Source organism: Budorcas taxicolor, chromosome 2, assembly GCF_023091745.1.
Source record: "Budorcas taxicolor isolate Tak-1 chromosome 2, Takin1.1, whole genome shotgun sequence".
Lineage (NCBI taxonomy): Eukaryota > Metazoa > Chordata > Mammalia > Artiodactyla > Bovidae > Budorcas > Budorcas taxicolor.
The window spans coordinates 36265815-36282861 of record NC_068911.1 but is presented as its reverse complement, the minus strand read 5'-3'; the positions used below and the strand labels follow the sequence as shown (position 1 = coordinate 36282861).

General features: G+C 42.7%; 1 protein-coding gene across 6 annotated transcripts in view; it reads left to right on the top strand.

Annotated features, from left to right (window-relative positions):
- Positions 1–17047, top strand: part of RBFOX1 (RNA binding fox-1 homolog 1) — a 397999-nt gene that overhangs the window by 341464 nt on the left and 39488 nt on the right. For all 6 annotated transcript variants that reach the window (XM_052636094.1, XM_052636096.1, XM_052636093.1 and 3 more), the window contains exons 10-11: positions 9700–9742; positions 14663–14727. In XM_052636094.1, the coding sequence (XP_052492054.1) occupies positions 9700–9742; positions 14663–14727 (108 nt within the window). The remainder of the gene's footprint in view (positions 1–9699; positions 9743–14662; positions 14728–17047) is intronic.

The following is a 17047-nucleotide window of genomic DNA, read 5'->3' as shown; positions in this document are numbered from 1 at the left end:
TGGCTCAGCAGTAAAGAACCTACCTGCCAGTGGAGGAAACACAAGAGACTTGGGTTTGATCCCTGGGTGGGGAAGATCCCCTAGAAAGAGAGATGGCTGCTCACTCCAGTATTCTTGACTGTGAAAATCCCATGGACAGGGGAACCTGGTAGGCTACAGTCCAAAGGGTCACAAAGAGTAGGACACGACTGAAGCCACTGAGCATGCACGCATCCCTTCCCATACTCGAATCTATATTAATATTTGGCTAAATATTATTATATTGTTCACTCTTACATCACCATCTATCTAGCCTCTTGTACTGGTCTTCTAAGTCAGAGTCTAGTTGTGAGGAGTTGTGTTTGTTTGTTTGGGAGATCTTAGTTCCCTGGCAAGGGATTGAACCTATGCCTCCTGCAATGGAAACACTGAGTCTTAACCACTGGACTTCCAGGGTATTCCCAAGGTCCAGTTTTTAAATTTAATCTCCCTCCCCCTTTGACAGTAGTTACTGATGTTGAATAACTAGAAGAGGATTCTACCTAGAATTGCTCTGGGTCACCTTCTGTCACCTCCTAATGGCCAACCCTCCCCCTTGATGGGCAGTAGTCACTCAACAGATACTTATTTACATCTTCAGGGTGGAAAGTGATATGTTAGCTATCAAATGAGATACAGTGTTGAGGAAGCTATTGGGTACAACTGTCAGGGTGAAATGAGCACCGTTCACAAATGCCCCATTCATATTTGACTGATATTTAAAATTACTGGACCAAGCAAGGATCAGAGGGTCAGAAAACATGATGCTGGTATTTACAGGAAGGAGGAAGAACTCCGTTTTGGTGGTGGGGGGAGGACACTGGATAAAACTCATAGCAGTGTAGTCTTTGACTAGAGCTACAACTGCAGATACCTTGGGCTTCCTGGATAGCTCAAACAGTATAAGAGTCTGCCTGCAATGCAAGAGACCCAGTTGAATCCCTGGGTTGGGAAGATCCCCTGGAGAAGAGAATGGCAACCCACTCGAGTATTCTTGTCTGGAGAATTCCCTGGATGGAGGAGCCTGGCAGGCTACAGTCCATGGGGTCACAAAGAGTCAGACACAACTGAGCAGCTCACACTTTCACCTTCTTTGCATAATCCTCCCTTGACGTGGGCACCTACTCACCTCTTTCCCCATTTCGCAGCCAAAGAAGGGACGCTCAGGTTGCTCAGATCATTAGTTCCAGGGCCCCTAGCTGCTGATTGCTGAGGCTGTGATCCAGAGGCCCGTGTGTTTCCCGTCTAATTTGGCTCTCGTGTGGTGCTGTGCTTTTGGAGGAGGTTATGAGGAGATGAGGCTGTCCCAACACCAGGATCAGCACGTGCAAAAGGTGTGACAGCATGAAGGAATATTCAGAGCCGCTCTGATCTGGCTGAATGATCAGTGCTGGGCGCAGTCTTGTTGGCAGAGGCCAGCCCTGCCTTCTGACCCCCAGCAGACAGTATTCTTTTATGTTGGAAGCGTTGAAAGCAAAATCAAAGCCTAGCTCAGGATGCCACACACTCAGTATCTGGGATTAGGGTTTGACGCTGCTTGACAAGGCTCTTGTGAACAGGAGCCCTTTTTGATCCAAATGAAGACAGCTGAAAGCCATGCCTACCAGCCTCCTTAGTGTGTGAAATCTCTGCGCCCTGTTTAAAGACGATGGTCCTTGGGGTTTAGCCCTTCAACTCAGAAAAGCTCTGAGAAGCCCATGCGGTGTTCTCCAGCAAAGCAGTGTTGCTGCCGTGTGTGTGTGTGCATGTATGTGTTGTCGGTGCCTCCCTCGGCTCTCAGTGTGCTCAGCCTTCCTGTGGGTGTGCTCTGCTCCTGAAACCTGCTGAAATCCTTGGGTAATTGACATCATGTTTTCGGTTAGGACCCCAGCTCCATTCAACGGTGGGGCACGTGGGTCCTTTGCCAGAATCATAAATCATCTGTAAACTCCATGGGAAGGTTGTAATAACAACAGCTACCCTTTGGAAAACATGCCTTTAGAAACTTGCGTTTTTATATTTGAGACGTCTTGGGATCGTGGCAAAAGCCTGTGAGGTGTGCAGGCTATGTGGGGTCCTCACTAAACCCGTTTCAATGCTTAGGAATTGTACACCGGTTTCCCAGGGTTACAGAGCCTCTTCCTCTGGCTGTTTTGCTCAGGGTAAACCATGAGACTTCTGGAGAAGTCCAGGATCTTGTATTTACCCCTCCTGTGAAGTCCCTTCTCTCTGGCATCACTCTGTGGCCAGGGATCAGAGAGCTGCTGTGAGGCTTGGCCATCAGTCTGGATATAATTTATGTGAATGTACACACAGACATAGCCATGTGCACACAGGTGACACATGAGTACATATAGATGTGCAAACACATATTACTACATGCATCATATGCACAGTATCTACATTCATAAACACATGCACACACATGCATTTACATGTACAAACAAACATCCATATATGCAAAAATCTGGGGGCTTCCTGGGTGGCCCCATGGTGAAAGAATCCACCTTTCAATGCAGGAGACTAGTGTTCGATTCCTCGATCGGTAAGATTCTCTGGAGAAGGAAATGGCAACCCACTCCAGTATTCTTGCCTGGAAAATCCCATGGACAGAGGAGCCTGGCTGGCTGCAGTCCATGGGGTCACAAAGAGTTGGACACGACTATGGCACTGAGCAAGCATGCATGCATACATGTACATGAATCGCACACATACACAAATGCACACCTGTGTTCTTGCACACACATCTGTATACCTGTTCACAGACCATGTAACTAGAGATAGTCCCCTCCCTTTCCCATAATAGAGGGGCACATGGAATTACCAAACATTAGAATGTGAAATACTAGAGTGTGAAAGAATATAGAAGAAAATCTCTGAAATCCTTTAGATCTCAGCTCCCCTGAGATCATTCAGCTGTAATGCTTATTGAAAGCATGACATCCGTACCCCTATACTTATCAATCATGTATTTTAAGCAGATGATTTGTTTTTCTGGGAAGGAGCTAGGGGTTTGGCTGAATCCAAACCCCGATCCTCGTATCGGCGTGGGCCACTTGAAACATACGTGAATCCTGTCTGCATCTGCAGCCCTCTGGAAAGCCCACTGCCCAGCACAGCATTGCTGCCGTGTCCTGATTCTGGGCCCCCACCGAACCCCAGCCTCATTTTCCTCAGTCTGACAGCCTGCTGTTGTCTCCAGCCTCCTTAACCAGTGTGGAAACGATCCCCGGTTCCTGTGTCTTGCTGGCCCTTGTGACCAGACTAACTTGGCCCGTGCAGGGGTTGGTGTGTCTGCATGGGGAAGTGCACTAATATGAATGTTTTTCTTTGTGTGTGCATCTTTGCAGTGTTGTTTACCAGGATGGATTTTATGGTGCAGACATTTATGTAAGTATCCATTAACATGCATGCCACCCTCGTTTCTCGCCGGAGTCATTCTTTTTACAAGTTTGCTGCGATTTCTCAGCTGGGTGCCACCTATTTCCACTTCTCATGGGAAAGAGTCAAAGGCTCGGAGGACAGATGGCCTTCTGCTCACGGTAGCCATCGTGCTATTGAGTGAGTGGAATGAACTCCTTGATTCATTTCAGAATAGAAGAATTTTATTTATTCAAAATAAATAAAAATACTGACTTTTTTTCCCCATGTCCAATTAAAGACTTTGCCGCGAAAAGAAATTCTCTCCCAAATGCCCAATTGGGGTCTCTGTGTTTTCAGTCTAATATTTAAGATGACAGCTGTAGTTACCAGCTGTAGAGGGTGAAAAGATATTTTCATGGCTAATGTTTTTAATGTTTTCTTGTATTCATTGAATTATTTATCATGACAGCCCTAGAAAGATTCCCCTCAAGTCCCCGTTTCTCCCTTTCTTTCTCCACATTGATGGTTTTAGCAAGAAACATCTCCTAACAAGATGTAGATCCATTTGAGCATTCAATTCTTATTGTTTTCAACCCCTGATTTCCCTCTACTTCCCCGAAACAGTTACCTGATTTAGAATTATTAGCCCTATTTAGGATTGTTTGTTAAGTGGTACCACTTTATTAAGCTTCTCGCTTTTGGAGAAGAGGAGGAAGTTTCTCATTATGGGGCCATAATGAAATTTACCTAACTTGATCTAGAGGTAGTTATTCACCGATGGTACGATATTAGCATCAGTGTCATGAAAATGACTTGGAGTAAACACAACTTAAAAGAAATGGGGGATATTTTCTAAATCACATCATTATTTTCATTATGAGTGACCTCAAATAAATTCAGTGGAATCGTATTTGTTGTTTTATAGACTAGATACCAAAGAAAAATATAGCCATATTCCTGATCAAATTGAGGCAATTTACTAGAAAATAGGAAAGATGCTAGTTATTTAATTTTCTTCCCTTTGAATTTTAAATAATTACAATTTTGAGCCAGAGTATTAATCTCCATCAATGATGAACTTGGGTTTTATTATTATTATATTAAGTATATTTATTATAATCTGTGGGTTAGTTTTTATTTTTTTTTCCCCTTAATAGAATGAAAGAAGAACCTACCTATCTTTTATTCACCCAGGGAACAACCAGTTTCCTTTTTGTGTGTCCACCTCCATCCACTCCTTCTCAAGTCCTCTTTTTCCAAGCTTTGAGTTTGTACCATTTTAAATAGAGAAACAGGCAGGGGCTAAGGAGCCTGACCTCCTCCATATCCTCAGGTATCCACTGATCACAAACATCAATCTATCCCCTTCCGCTAGGGTAGCTTCTGGATGGAGCATGTATATGGAGGAAGCAAGGACTTAGTTGGGCCTCCCTGGTGGCTCAGACAGTAAAGAATCTGCCTCCAGTTCGGTAGACACGGGTTCAATCCCCAGGTCAAGAAGATCCCCTGGAAAAGGAAATGGCAACCCTCTCCAATGTTCTTGCCTGGGAAATTCCACAGATGGAAGAGCCCGGTGGGCTACAGTCCAAGGAGTTGCAAAGAATCGAACATGACTTAGCTACTAAACAGCAATAGCAACCCCTTGAGATACAGCTATATCTCCTTTGAGATACAGCTATGTTCAGATAACTGGAAATGTCCTCCCTGCTCCCTTTTTTAAAAAAAAAGAAATGATGACTAAAGGGGTTCATAAAAAGACACACAAGGTTCTGTTTTTATTTAAAGGGAGTTTGTGGCTGGCTCGTTCAATCTCATTAAAAATAATGCACAGTGAGTAGGTCTAGGGCCATCCTGAGGGGACCTGGGACATGTCTTAGACACACTGGTCACCTCTACTGCATCTAAATCAGTTGTTTCTTTTTTCATTTTACTGGGCAGAGTTGTAAGCTTCTGGCTTCAGTTACTTTTAAGGGAGATAATGGGGGTCTGCTCTCCACTTCTTCCTATTCTGATAGTTCTGTCTTGACCGTGGATCAGAGCAACCCAACAAGGACAACAGAATGGGAGCCAGGACCACTGACCTTTTATGCACACCCCACTTTCTCCAGCACATGCTCCTCTTTGTTGTCCAAGGTTCCCATCCCTCCCACATCATGGTGGAGCCCTCGGGCATCTCCCAGTCCTGCCGAAGCAAACAGCATTTGAAAGACCTGCACGGATCCCTGTAACTAGCAAGCCACAGCCTCCTCTGTAGAAATAGCTCCTCTTAAACTTTGCAGGGAAGAGAGGATTGAGGAGAGAGAGAGAGAAAGAGACAGCGATGATCATAGATACCCTGACAGAGCTGGAGGCGGTGGATGTGTTATAAGATGTTGTGAGCCAGAAACAAAGGTTAAAAACCAGGGATGCTCCTTTGGGCTGAGTGCAAAGAAAAATCATCTTGCTGGGAAGCCCAGCTCTGCAGGAAAAAGGCTGCCTGCCCTGCTCTGACCCAGTGCATATGGCTACTCACCAGAGGACAGAGAAGTCTTCTGAGTCAGCAAGGAGGGTCACAGAGGTCACTACCTGGGTCTCTTCTACCTGGGGCATAACACACACACACACACACACACACACACACACACACACACACACACCTTTACTTGAAAAGGTAGCAATTGAGCTTCCATAACTAGCCTATCAAACCTACACATTCACTCATTGCTAAGCGGCACATATTTCCATAAACTCCTTTGAATTAAAAAGCAGGCCATGGCACAGCACTGTAAATCAGCTCTCTACTGTGCTCAGTTACTCAGCCCTCGTGTCCGACTCTTTGTGACTGTACGGGCTGTAGCCCATCAGGCTTCTCTGTCTACGGGATTTTCCAGGCAAGAATACTAGAGTGGGTTACCATGCCCTTCTCCAAGGGATCTTCCCGACTCAGAGATCTAACCTGAGTTTGCTGCACTGCAGGCAGATTCTTTACCACTGAGCCACCAGGGAAGCCCAAATCAACCAGACTTTAATAGAAAAAGAAGAAAAAGTAGACTAGGTTAATGAAAAAATATAGAAATAATAGGAGAGGCAACACATGGATATGATCAACTGTGGAAGGACCACAGTCCTTGGACTTGCAAAGCAATCCATTAGATTGAAGGGTGAAGCCAGGGATCTCATAAGGCCAACCTTGATGGAGGAGCTGAAAATAAGGGTTGCTGAAGCAAACTTAGCCAGGACATGTGTCTTCACCCACTCAGGGAGATAGCAAAGAATATGGAATTAGATCAAAAGGTAACTATTGAAAATGGAGAAAAGGACATAATAATCGAGCTAAAAAAAAAAAAAAAAAAAAAGACCTGACAAGCTCTCAGTAGAAACTAGAGTAAGATAATAGAGTTCTGAGCACTAGGAGAAAGCAAAGAAAGGAAAAAAAAGAGAGATGATACAGAATATAAATATTAACCTTACTCCCTTTTATTGAAAAAGCCCTAAGCTTCCTAACAGGGCTTCCCTGGTGACTCAGTGGTAAAGAATCCGCTTGCCAACGCAGGAGACGTGGGTTAGTTCCCTGGGTCAGGAAATGGCAACCCACTCCAGTATTCTTGCCTGGAGAATCTCATGGACAGAGGAGCCTGGTGAGCTACAACAGTAACAAAGCTTTCTCACACTCAATGCAACTGTGAAGCTATCTAGCAAATATGTCTGGATAAGATTCCAGTGCACTTTTGTATCATGCCTAAATCCCATTATAAAGAGGTTCTGGGTGACACCATGACTTCTATACATTATTTCTGAATTCATGTCCCTCTGCCGTCCATGGATCTTCAAGAGGCAACCTCATTTCAGTGATGTTTGAGCTCAGGACAGAGGTGTCAGTAGCTTTTGGAACATGGAAAATGGAAATTCTCCAGATAAAACCCCCAAGTGTTTATTTCTGAGACTTTGCTTTCTGTGTGGGCCAGCTGGGGCGTTCTGGTCAGTCACCAGGTAGCAAGGCAACAGCTCATCTGGAAGCTAAGCACCTCCTGTGTAAGAAACATGATACTCACACTCCACATCACCTCACCCTCTCTGCACATGGTTCTATGAAGTGTGTTAGCTGCTCAGTCCTGTCTGATTTTTTGCGACCCCATGGACTGTAGCTCACCAGGCTCCTCTGTCCATGGGCTTCTCCAGGCAAGAGTACTAGAGTGGGTTGCCATGCCCTTTTCCACGGGATCTTCCTGACTTGGGGATAAAACTTGGGTCTCATGCATTGCAGGCCAGTTCTTTACCATCTGTGTCCTGGTCCTAATCAAGGAGCAGTCTTATTACCCATCACCTCCATTGTTTTCTCCCCAGAGGAGAAAACATTTTTTTCAGAAAAGAGATGAAATCTTTTGCCTGGACATCTTCACTGACACTGTGGTTTGAGCCCATGAAATGGATCAAATTGCAAAGTTCAACCCTTAAGCCCTGGGCCAACAGAAGGACATCATTATCTCCACTGAGCAAGCCTGAGAATGTGGTGAAAGACAGGCAAGGAGGAGGGAGAGAAGTGAGAGGATAATGGCGAGCATGTGAGGCGGACCGGTCACAGGGAATAATATCTGTACTTGAAATATTCAAATGACAGAGAGAGAGGTGGGGGAACTTCTATAGGCATAGTTCCACAAACGTGGAATTCTAACTTAAAAGGGAAGGCTCCATAGAACTAGGAGCTTCCCTGGCAGCTCAGCTGGTAAAGAATCTGCCTGCAATGCAGGAGACCCTGGTTTGATTCCTGGGTCGGGAAGATCCCCTGGAGAAGGGGCTAACCAATCCAGTATTCTTCACTGTTGTTTGTTTAGTTGCTCAATCATGGCCGATTCTTTTCTATCTCATGGTCTGTAGCCTGCCAGGCTCCTCTGTCCATAGAATTTTCCAAGCAAGAGTACTGGAGTGGGTTGGCGTTTCCTTCTCTAGGCAATCTTTCTGACCCAGGGATTGAACCTGGGTCTCATGCTTGGCAGGTGGATTCTTTACTGCTGAGCCACCAGGAAGGCCACGCACACACACACACACACACAGACACACACACGCATGCACATATATTTGCCCCCACCACATGGCGTGCAGAACCTCCCTGACCAGGGATTGAACCCATGCTCCCTGCATTGGAAGTGCAGAATTTTAACCACTGGACCACAAGGAAGTTCCTTAAAATATACGTGCTATACTATACACACACACACACACACACACACACACACACACACACACACGCCTTTATCAGGCAGGTCCCTACATCTCTTAAAATGTTCAGTCACCTTGATGTCTGCCTTGGAACTAGAACACTTCACTTCCAGCTAGAACCACGCACAGGAAAAACTCTGCCTCATTCACAAATCACTGTCACACCCCAAACTGCTCCCCAGTCTGCCCAAGGGTTTTGTTGAGATCTTGTGAGTGTTTGGACCTGAATGAAGTGATGGTGGGTTAATGACATCCATCTTCAAAGAAGCTTTTCCAGACCTATGCATACACACGCACCCATGCTCTCACACAAACACACATTCACACAGGCACACAAGTAGTCATATATGTTAAAATTAGCTTTGGTAGCTTCCATCTGATTCATTGCTTCCTGAAATACAATTGCTCTGTCTGTTGTTGTTATTTGAAATTAAATTTTTTTTTAAAAAGGCATTTTAAAGAAAAAAGGAATAATTTGTAGTCACTGTAGGTCATGTTTGTTTGTTTTAAATTATAGCTTTACTGAGGTATAATTGACAAATAAAATTATAAGGTACTTTTTTAAAAGGTGTTGATTCAGTTACTGTCATCTTAGCTGCCTCCGTCATTCGGCATCAAAGTTAAATCCTCAGGTGTGCCCCAGAAATCCAACCATGAGATAAAGAGAGAAATGAGAGAGCGTGTTAATTTGAACTGTTGGAAATGGCAGCCCACTCCAGTATTCTTGTCTGGAGAATCCCACGGACAGAGGAGCCTGGTGGGCTGTGGTCCATGGGGTTGCAAAGAGTTGGACATGACTGAAGCGACTTAGCGTGCATGCAATATTCTTGGAAGGGAAAGAAGCCATGAAAGTATCCTTTTTCCTTCTTTAAAAATACATGCAGAATTATAACACAAATACAATGAGGGCGGTTTGATCCCCACCCCCACCTGCTTGCTACTCTCAGTTACAGAGATTCGCGGCTCAATAATGTCCGGCATTCCTTGGTCCTTCTTTTGGTTTAATGGGTCAAGCTTAGGTCTTAGTGACAAAAGAGAAGCAAACTTGGAAATGAAGTGCTCTGGAATTTCTGTCTGACTTATGCATTTTCTTTATTTATTTCATTTTTGCATTGAAAACATTACATTTCTGTTTCCTTATAGAGTAGTGTATCAAGAGCCTGTGTATGGCAATAAATTGCTGCAGGTATGAAATCCTGGCTGGTGGAAAAACTCATCACTATTGATTGTGGGTTTGCTGTGAAATCCTACTAACAAGATGATTCTGGGGAGGGAGGGGAGACATTCTCTAACATAGAAGGAGGGAAGACTGAACTGAATTTTCCAGTTTTGATATCAATTCTTCTAGAAGAGAGACACTCATCTTGAAATCTTTTTTTTTTTTCCCCTCTTTGCTAGATTATGTGTGTATCAGAATTGAGATTGGGCTTGGATGTTTCTTTCTTGGCTTAAAATGTAGCTGGCTTCAGTGAACATAAACTCAGTGAAAAATTCCAAGGGTTTCATTGAACCAACTGTCTGAAAAAAATTTTAGTAATTTCCTGGAGTCAACTGGGATGGTTAAACCAAAAACCTTTTATAATTCAGCATCAAGGATCAGTATACACTGTAGCTTCTTATAAATTTATTTCACATTTTCTGCCATAACTCTCAAACTTATTTCTCGCTGATGAAGCAACCCCAAATGAACAAACTTGTTCAAACTTTAGGGAAACAAAACCCAACACATCCATTGGAGTGTAGCTGGCTAAGTCCCAAATTTTGTCTATAACCAACACAAAAACTGTCAAATAAAATGAAAGAAGAATGTAAAACTAAAATGATCAGTGGGAATTTTATTACACAGGTTTCCCTTAACCTGCAATTGTTGCTTTTGTTCAGTATTAAGTCAATTAAGAAAGTACGTTTTGTTTTGTTTTGTTTTTTTGGTGAGATTAATCAAGTTTTAGTAAGAAATCTAATACGAAACAAATGGGTATTTAGACTAAGGAGAGAACCAAATAATTAAAATTTCTGAGATAAGCTTTTATTTTCACCTTTTAAGAAAAGCTGGACTTCAAAAACAGCTGAATATATCACACAGATAAGCTAAAGAGTAATGATTAATATGAAGGATTTTATATTTTGTAAATAATGCTCTTGTGTGTGTCATTAGAGTGAATAAATTTTATGTATATCATTAATCCACCTGTTTTAGACAAAGTAAGATCCCTGAATATTCTTGGAAAGGAGGAAGCCCTGTGTCCCCAATGATATACAAAAATTTCACCTCACTTCCTCAGCAGTTTGCCATTTGGATATTTGAACTTTTTTTCCCCAAAAGTATGCTTTCAAGTTAAAAACGTGATTTCCATCATCAAACCACTTGGTGATGCAGTAGAGATGCATGGAGCTCATTAATACTGCTTTACAAAGTTCCACAAATGAGTAACCAGTTTCATTTCATCTAACTCAACATCTCCCAAACCTATGTGGTCATGAATCCTTGCCTTTCCCTTGATGAAGATCCCACCAAGCACAGTTTTGAAAATGTTTCATTGGAGCATCATTAAAGTACTTAATTGATAACTTCCCCCCATGGACCTCCAGACGTCTTGCTAACAAAGGAAGTATTCCCAAGCCTGTGAATCAGTATCTCGAATGGTTGCCTCTGGTAGTGGGGGCAGGGGTGGGAGGGGGAATCCATGATCATTCAACATACATATTTTCTATAAGATCACATGTCTATTTTGATGCCCAGCATGTGAAAGTATGTTTTGTGAGTAGGGAGTGTAGAACTCTTGTGTGCTTGTTGTCCCTTTTCTTTCTTTTTCACCTTTACTTTGGTGGTGGGAAAAATCTGTCAAGGATGCATTTTTTTTTTTTTTTTTGGTCCCAAGGTCTGGGAGGATCAGTTTTAAGGTGGCTGTGCTTTGATGACCACAAATGAAAGTGAGCACTTCTTTTTCAAATATTACCCCAGAACCTTGCTGAAGCTTTGGCTCTACTCAGCAAGCTGAAAATTATGGGCAATAAACTTGATTAGAATCACCTGTTAGAAAGGCAAATTAAAGCAATTTGTATTTTTTTTTTTATCATTTTACAGTGTGTGCACGCATGCACCGAGTCAGTATACAACTCTGGTTTTCCCCTTAAATGGATTCCATGGGGAAGAAGAATCTGAAAGGAAGATGAGCCAGTGTATAGAAGCAGAGGCGTCAAGCCATCTACCCCTTTTTATCTGTCCAATTACTGCAAATTCCAGGGATCACTTGGACCTGGGCTGTCCAGTACTGTAGCCGCCAGCCCCATGTGGTGGTTTACATTTTAATTCAAATGAATTCAACATTAAATAAATTTTAAAAGCCATTTGTTGTAGCCCCCACATTTCAAGATTTCCATAGACATTTAGGACACGTGGCTACCATATTGGACAGCACAAGTATGGAACATTTGTGTTCATCATCAAGTATACTGGACACCTAGGAGATCACTGACCAAGGTCAAAATCTCTCCACCGGTTCCACAGACTTTACCACACTATGACCTTGACTCATGAATCAGGAATACTTGTAAACATACTCTTAAATAGTAAAGATAAGTGTCAGGAAGCCCACACTTGTTTTCTCTAAACGGCTAAAACATGTGCAAATAGAGAATGGATCCTTCCCAAAACTTAATAGGCAAGCCCCTCAGTTGTTCAGAAGGATCCCAGGTGTACATTCCTCCACTTTATATCAATGCAATAAGTGTCAACCTAGTAGTCAGTGAGGGGCTGCTGCTGCCTGGGTCAGGAAAGAATCCACCTGCAATGCAGGTAGACCCAGGCTGTTTGATCCCTGGGTTGGGAAGATCCCCGGGAGAAGGAAATGGCAACTCACTCCAGTATTCTTGCCTGGAAGATCCCATGAACAGAGAAGCCTGGCGAGCTACAGTCCATGGGATCAAAAAGAGTTGGACATGACTTAGTGACTAAACCATAGCAGTCAGTAAGGTTCGTTTTAGGGATATTCTGTTTGCACTGCCATAGTTTTCCCCACTTATCAAAATTGCTACCTACTTCCATTGACAGAAACCATTGCAGAAGTTGAGGGAGTCCTCCAGAATTCAGACAAAGAGGCTTTGCAAGTAGGATGTTGCTAGAAGTCTTTCCGGGAACCAGATTTACAGTCACCACATCATGACTGATCGGCATGGCCCTTGATGCAATGCGCTTTGCAGTAACTTTTGTTTTTCAGTCTGAGAGTGACAGAAAACACACACACACACACACACACACACACACACAGATGTGCACTCCCATGCTCACATTCTCAGAGTTTTCAGCTGGTTGCAGCTAATGCCTCTGAGCCATCAGGAAGCCAATGCCAGCCCCTCCCTACCTCATTAAGTTCAGTACACATGCGTGCACACCTGTGTTTCTGTGGATGCCTGATGAAAGGCAAGGAGATGGGCAAGCTGATGAAAAGACTGGCTCCAGAAATCGGGTGAGCCGATTTCCCCTCAGCCCATCAGTCTATACCTGGAGCTCAGTGCTTACTGTGACAACTGCTTTGGTTTCCCAGCTCCTCGGTACATTTAATGAGTTTCTCCAACCTAATTAGAGAACATGGTGTTTGGAACACCAGGTGGTTTCTGGCTAAGACCTCTTTTTTTTTTTTAACTTTCATATTGTTTTTCAAGGGAGACTTTAAAAAAAATAAAAATACTGGCTCCAAATTATGGGTGATTATCTGTCAGAATGTCTTGGAGGTGTCTTCTCCAGAGTGATCCAAAGAAGGAGCTTGATTAAGGAGAAACTAGCTTTTTGGAATGGCCACGTAAGTGATAGAAAATTTGCTTTGAAAGTTGGTTATGATTGGCAAAGAGTAGAAATAAATTGCAGAGACCACTGTTCTGATAGATGCTCCTTGCAATTTTCTCATTCATCTGTCTTCTATGCTGTACATGGAGCCAAGAATAATGAACTGCTTTACTCAAGAAACTACCATTAAATCCCCCCAACATTCAGTTACTTTGCTATTAGAAGCCCTCTGACATGGTTGTGTCCTGAATTGCCCCTTCACAGCAAGGGTGAGAACCCTTCTCCCAGAGGATCGTGGGACTATGTATTCTATTTAGAACCTGAATGGCCCCCGTGTTATCCGTGGAGACTGGATCCTGTTAATTGCACTAAGATCATTCAACAGTGGTTGATGTATCACTGTGGTCTGCTGAGCAAGGAGCTCTGTTATTTTCACAGTTTGATTATCAGTGCTCCACTGAACACAGTTCCTTTCGAATATGCCCATTTGCTTGTCCTCTGCTTAATTGAACAATTGCAATTACTGGTACATACAACTAAATGTTAATTATTTTTCTCCCATTTTTTTCTCTCTCCTAATGATTTCATTTACAAATTGGAAGACTTTATCATATATTCCACAGCAAACAAATTCCCCATTTGAACCAGTGTGATATCTTGAGCTGAAAAGATAGAATTTTTAAGCAGTGCTCAAGATTCCTTTTTTTAAATCATTATGTGACATTTAAAAAGCTAGAGACGGTCTTCTTTCGTTGCTTTAGTGGGTGAACAACTACATATGCAAGAGACTTCTAGCACAGTTTCAATCAAAGGATTATCTTATTTTTGTAAGTAAATATCAAAGACATTAACATTAATAAATATCAAAGATAGCAGGGCATTAGCTTGACCTGTATTGGATTTTTAAGGACGTAATCAAAGATGGTTTGAATAAGATGTAAGTTGATAACTGATAAATCAAGGTAAAGCATACTCACTTTTGAAAATCTGGAAAGTTCAGCAAAGTAGAAAAAGCATTTAAATAATCTCCCATAATCCTCTGCACCCCAAAATGATTACCATTAATTAACATGTAGGTACATCTCCTTCAGAGGGTCTCTGGGTTCCCCCTTTGGGATTTGCTTACAACTGCTAATCTTTAACATCCAGCTGGGGCTGGTAGTCCGCCCCACGTCTTTCTCGCGTGTTTTGGCACTAAGCTTTCATTAACCTCCACTTGAGTTCGCTAGATGGGGGTCACTGCTGTTCTGCTGGGGTCTCACCATCAGGCGCCCTGAGTCGGCTCCTCTGAGTTCCTAAGCCTGCTTTCTCCTTGTGTTTTAGGGTGGTTATGCTGCATACCGCTACGCCCAGCCCACCCCTGCCACTGCCGCTGCCTACAGTGACAGGTAAGGGCTTTCCTTCTCACGCTTGACTATTACCTGGAAATGAACTTAGCTGGTGGGAGGTGAGCCTCTCGTTTGGTCTCGGTGCAAATGCATGACTGCTGGGGAAGGCAGTGCCCCGAAAGTTAGGTGTCACGGTGAAGGTCAGCACGGGGCCGCCAGGATGCAGTGACGCCTAGCTCATTCTGATCGCTCGCCCTCTCTGCTAAGACACAAAGACGGTGGGTCCGTGCAAAGTTGGTTTTCCTCTGACAGCACGCCCTGCATGCACAAAATACACCCCTTGTATAACCTTCTCCTGGGCTTCTCTGTAAAATCCCGGATTCATGTAACTCATAGGACGAAAGCCAAGAGAGGATCCCACAGGGTTTACCTCAATTTTCAACACCTCAGTTCCCTTTTTTACACCTTTGTACATTCAGGAAAGCATTCCCCTTTATTGCCTTTTAAGATCCCGCCTAAAGGAATATGGGCAGTGTGTCTGGCATTCATCAGGAGAGTCTTTCTTTTTGGCAATGCCCAGACTTCAGGCCTATGAACATAAGCCAACATTTATTTGTAATGCACACCACATGTGAAGACTGGCAGCGGAAGGGAGTGAAGTAGGTTTAAGAAACGCAGAAGTCAGAACTGGATGGCGGGGGGGTGGGGGGTGAGGGCTGGGGGTTGGAGGAGCTGTATTACCCATTACCCAGGCTTAACAGATGACTCGGTTTCTGAAATGGCAAGCCACAGCTATTTTCGTTTAAGTGCTTTGGAAAAAAAAAGAAAGTGTGCGTTTCCATATTGAATGCAAATCGTTGGCTCTGTTTTCAGAGGACATAAATGTGAATGTTCAGATGCTCTGCATGCACAAATGTCATGGAGGGTGCTTATTTTGGGTAATGATTCCTTTAATTTAAAACTATGTTTCATGAGTAAAACAGTAATGGTAACAGTTTGCATGTGTGGCTGAGGCATGCTGGGTTCGACAGGTAAGCAGGCGGTGTCTTGGACTCGTGAATGGGGCGTGTTGGCAGACTCTGGGTCTCCTCTCGGATCTCCTGTGACTCACTTCCTCTCTTAGTTTGCTGTGGTATGCTTTCTCTGCAGTTCCATTCCATTTCTCACAAGATGTATCCTTAGTTCTTTGTAACCACAGACTTCTTCGGAGGTATACGAAAGCAAAAGAAATTCCTGAACCCTCAATGTCACACTTTGAAAACCCCAGGCATAAAAACTCGTGATCAAATAGCTCTTTGGCAAGACAGAATTGAGATCTGTTATCTGATTATATGCAGGTATTATTCCTATAACTTCCTATTATTCTTATAAACAGCCATCGAGAGCTCTCAAGTCTGGAGGGAGCTTCCAGAGAAACCCAAACAATTGTCAGCACACAGTTCTAAATACTTAAATTATCCAGTTACCCAATCATCAGTTGCTAGGATGCAAAATATGTTTTATGAAAGTTGCTATCTTCAGTACACTTTGACACTGAATTAGGGAAATTGAGAGGGTCAAAAAAGCTAATAAAAATGATGACAGTCTTGAAATTCTCAAGATCATTCTACAAATGAAAAGGCTTAATTCTATTAAATTCTGCACACTGCATATTCACAGAGTGTCAATTGTAATGTGGTTCATCTACAACCCTTAATTATTTTTATGAAAATATCTCTCGATGCTAAATTCTCCAACACCCACTTTGTACATAATTATAATCATAGTAACTTTAGCCTGCTGCATAATCATAAGAATCTTAAACAGATTTATGTCTTTGATTTTTTTTTTTAAATCTTGCTGCTTGGTATAAATGCATCTATCCCCAAGCTGAAAAAAAGGTTAATTACAAAAATATAATTTAAATTGCTTTCTTTAATAAGACCAACATAGACATTTAAAAAAAACAACAACAATGTTTAATACTATTCTTAGATAGAATTACTTGAGGATCTGGCCATCTCCATTTGCATTTGCCTTAAAAAATAAGTTAAAATTTTGCTGCACTTGGGGGCACCATACATGCAAATATATGTATGAAATCTGTTATTTTCATATTATTAAGATTTCTCACTGGCAACCTGTCCTACTGAAAAATTGCCCTCATTCTTGGTGTGGTAAATCTTGACTAACTCTTCAATTCCCACTTTTGTGTAATAGTTTCAGTTGAAGAAACCAACTAAACCTACTCTTGTCCTTATAATTGGCCTCTTGCTGTTCATTAAAGAAATTTGCACATTAGGCCTTTTTGGTTGCTGTGGAAATTGATTACTAGTCCTATTTCACTTGCCACTTATGGAAATATTGCATCGAGAGAAATGCAGACGTTGATAAAATTACC